This window comes from Notothenia coriiceps, unplaced genomic scaffold (assembly GCF_000735185.1).
Source record: "Notothenia coriiceps isolate Sejong01 unplaced genomic scaffold, NC01 NC01_scaffold00017074, whole genome shotgun sequence".
Taxonomy (NCBI): domain Eukaryota; kingdom Metazoa; phylum Chordata; class Actinopteri; order Perciformes; family Nototheniidae; genus Notothenia; species Notothenia coriiceps.
This window is the reverse complement of record NW_011349775.1, coordinates 453,582-457,406: the sequence shown is the minus strand read 5'-3', so window position 1 is coordinate 457,406 and position 3,825 is coordinate 453,582. Positions and strand designations below refer to the sequence as shown.

The 3,825-nt window shown below is 39.3% G+C and overlaps 1 protein-coding gene across 1 annotated transcript; it reads left to right on the top strand.

The window, feature by feature from the left end:
* Positions 1 to 1,031: 1,031 nt before the first annotated feature.
* Positions 1,032 to 3,825, top strand: LOC104950111 (kinesin-like protein KIF20B). The gene is made up of 2 exons (XM_010776585.1): positions 1,032 to 1,181; positions 2,708 to 3,825. The coding sequence occupies exons 1-2, from the start codon at positions 1,041 to 1,043 to the stop codon at positions 2,789 to 2,791; spliced, it is 225 nt and encodes a 74-aa protein (XP_010774887.1). The 5' UTR covers positions 1,032 to 1,040; the 3' UTR covers positions 2,792 to 3,825.

The window sequence follows — 3,825 nt, the reverse complement described above, 5'->3', positions numbered from 1 at the left end:
CTCAATGTTTTCAGATCTGGGACAGTTGTGTAGAAAATTGATGTACAGACGTACAGACAGACCCAGAATCCTTCAGTTTGAGTTAGAGGTGAGAAGCAGACAGAAACACACCTGGAGGTATTGTGTTTTTCCCGCTGGGTAACAGATTCACTGTCTCCTGAAATCTCCCGTCTGACAGAGAGAAGTGAAGCCAGATCAGACTGCATCAGGAAGGAGACATCACGTCGGTGTCACCGTGAATAAAGTCCCCGCAGCTGCATGTAGGCGAGCGTGTTTATTAAAAAACAGGTAAACGGTGGCAGCAAATCTCCGCCATGTGGATATTGATAGAGTCTAGAGTTTAATTATGAGTGGCTTGCCTGTAACTGAACCACCAAGAGCATCTGCTGAATCCAGATGGTACGCTTTGTCGTCATCATTATGAACACGATGGCACTCTGTCTCCCTCATCAAAGATATGTTTATATCAGAATGTCTTACAAAAAACGGTGTTTCACTGAAAAACACATCCCTCTACTCGCCTGCATTTTACCGTCCGTCTGCTTCTGCACCTTACTTCATATTTTTCTTACCAGACTGTTTATGGGGACATGTTTCTCTTGCCATCCTTATTTTTTCTTTAAAGGTAAGGGAAATATTCGTATTGCATAAATACTGAATAAGTTGACACGTGTGCAAAGCATTACACTTTAATGCATCACTTCCTTAACTGGGAATTCAATTAAATAACTTTACTACTGAACCTACCGCAGCAATTAGATTTACAATCAAAGCCCAATTAGGAAAATAATTAGTAATATAAAATCTAATAGAGTGGTGCATTGACGAGTCCTAAAACCCGGATATGAGTTAGCATTTCACCACTTCCTGTTCCCTCGTNTCTCTACTTTAAAGAGTCCTCTCCTGCTGATGTTCAGGTGTATATCAGTATGTAGTGTCTCTACTTTAAAGAGTCCTCTCCTGCTGATGTTCAGGTGTATATCAGTATGTAGTGTCTCTACTTTAAAGAGTCCTCTGTCTGTTTCTCTACAGCTAAGAAGATGATGAGTCTGATGAGCGGTCGTGGTGATTTAGAATCAGCTTCCTCCTCGTCTTCATCGCTCAGCCTGGGACTCAAGAAGAGCAAAAGGAAACTGTACAGACCTGAGATCTCCTCCCCGATGGACATGCCCTCACATCCAGTAAGAGTCATTGTTCTTCAGCTCATCATGACACACACATTCTGGGACTAAAGTCAGAATTCAGAGAATAAATGTTTAATTTCAATTTCATATTTTTATTCAGAAAATCTCTGAATTCTGAGACTAAAAGTTAAAATGTTTGTTTTTTTCTGGGTTTTATTCTGAATTATAAACATTTCTGAGATTTCTTTTTATTCAATTTCTGTTTTTTTCTTATTTCATCTCTGAATACTGAAAATGAATTCTGAAAAAATAAACTCAACAATTAAATCAGATAAAAAAAATTATTAATTCTGACTTTAATCTCAGGAAAACTAAAGAAATCCAGAATGTAATTTTTCTGAAAAATATGAGATTTATTTTTCTAATGAAAATCCCACAATTCCGAAACAATTAATATTTATTTTTAATGAAATATATATTTTGTTCTTTCGGAAAATACCAGTACAATGTAAATATGGGGTGGACTGTCCCGTGTAGCAACATGTTATGCTACTGTGTGCCGGTTATATTTAATGCTGTGTCTCTACCAGCCGCAAAGTCTTTTAGTTTTTCAACTTTCATTCCCTTTCTCCTGGACCTGCAATCCAACGCCACTTCCTACTCAGCGTCTTGAGGAGATTCACTGACAGCCAATAGAGAATCAACAGGGGCTTCACGGTTCATTTTGTGTGCTTAAAATCTTCCAAAAAGATTCCCAACGTCGCAATAGAGTGGTGCCGTGACAAGTCCTGAAACCAGGAAGTGAGTCAGCATTTCACCACTTCCTGTTCCCTCGTCTCAGAGCCAATGGGATCTCTCCGTAGGATTTAGCAGAATATCTGAACTAAGGTCTGTGGTTGAGACACATTGAAGAGAAGGATCACGTTTTGTTCTACATTAAATCCATCAGCAGTGACCCCACTGGTGATTTCTGAAGAGTTGACGTGTCTGAGAAACGATGGTTGTTACCAAGCGGCTGAATAGGACTACAGAAGTCGTGGAGGTCGTTGTACGTCATTACGCCGAACACGTAAACACTCCTCTAAGTTAGTTTCTGTTCTGCTTGAAAGCAAGTCCCTGCCTCCTGCAGACTGTTCAAACAAACGCTTCAACTCGTTCCATTTAGAATCTGTGTGTTTGAATATGGATCTGAAGTTGGCGTGACGTTGAAGTCGTGCTGCTGGACTCGGCTGTAGTTCCTTTATAGCATAACGTTAGCATTTAGCTTCTGGACATTAGATTTATGATTAGAACATTATAAAAGTAGACCTGTGGAGAATATCCGGATGAACAAAACGTGCATTCATCAAACAGGTTCGTTTCCACAGACCTTAGTTCCAGCTATTTCCCTAAATCCTGTGGAGAAACCGTGTTGCTCTTCTGTCGAGGGAACCAGCAGCTTCCTGCAGGGTGAATACGTGATCCCTGCACCGCTCTCTTATTCCATTTGAATATTAGATTGCTCGCCGTGATCAGCCCACCAGTCGTGTGTCTCTCTGTGTGTTCATAGACCTACACTTTTAACAATCCTTTCCTCTTCACAGATAATCAGCAGAACGCCGGAGGAGAAAGAGAGCGACCATCAGATCATCAAGAGACGTCTTCGCACGCGGACGCCTAAACATTGAGCCTCCTTATGAACTCACACTCTGACCAGACGAAGGTAGCATTAGGCTATTATCTTAATTTATATTTAATCTAAAAAGTGCATATTTGAATAGTTAAATAGGGAGGTTTTAGAAGAGGTGAAATCACTAACTGGTTAAAGGAACAGTTCAACATTTAGTTGATTAGAATGTTTTCTCTGATCGAAGGACTCGCTGATGAGCATGCTTTAAAGAATGCTTGTCTAGTTCTTGACAATGTGTGGTTATGCTGGAGGCTCGTTGCTTTTTGTTCAAGATGTTGTGATTGTTTTCCAACCTTACTGAATGCTTCTGTGAACGGCAGAAAAACACGTCACTGATTTTATTTTCTAGAATAATCAAAGCTGCTATTAGAGCTCCGGGAAGTTCACATTGTTTAACGTTTTCCCAACGGTTTAGATAAGACGTTTATAGAAGAGGATTAAGCCCACATTGTTTTTTAAGATCTGACCAAAAGTGAATTCCGGGAAAAGTCAGATTTCTTTTTCTAAGAATTGAAGAAAGAAACTCAGATTTAAAGTCAATGTTTCCTTTTTTTTTCAAATGTTCTTTTTGTATAACCGTTGGACGTTTCCTATGTTTGTTTCGAAACCCAACACTCTTGATTTTGTCTCGGAATTAAAATTAGAATCTAAAAAGTCAGATATCAAAACAATCCACATCTGGCTCTTCCGTATAAGTTAGATATTCGAGACGCTGTATTATATTCTGTATTTATCTGTACATCAGCACTGCTAAGTGAACTCTCACTGCACTTTATTCTTTATTTCTAACAAGCTCAACCAGGAACAACATCCTCTTTGTTTTTACTGAAACTCATTTCTTCAGCTTTAGAGCGCCGAGTGTTTTTGTTTCTCGCTGAAGAACAGCCGAGAGTTTCTCTGTTCCCGAGGTTCATCTCAACATTCCGTCTGAAATGGTGCACTTTTCTCTTGATTATTGTTGTTATCATGCTTTCCTCCTTTTTGAAACCTTGTTCTTAAAGTCTTATCAGTCATTAAAATACCAGACTTCTT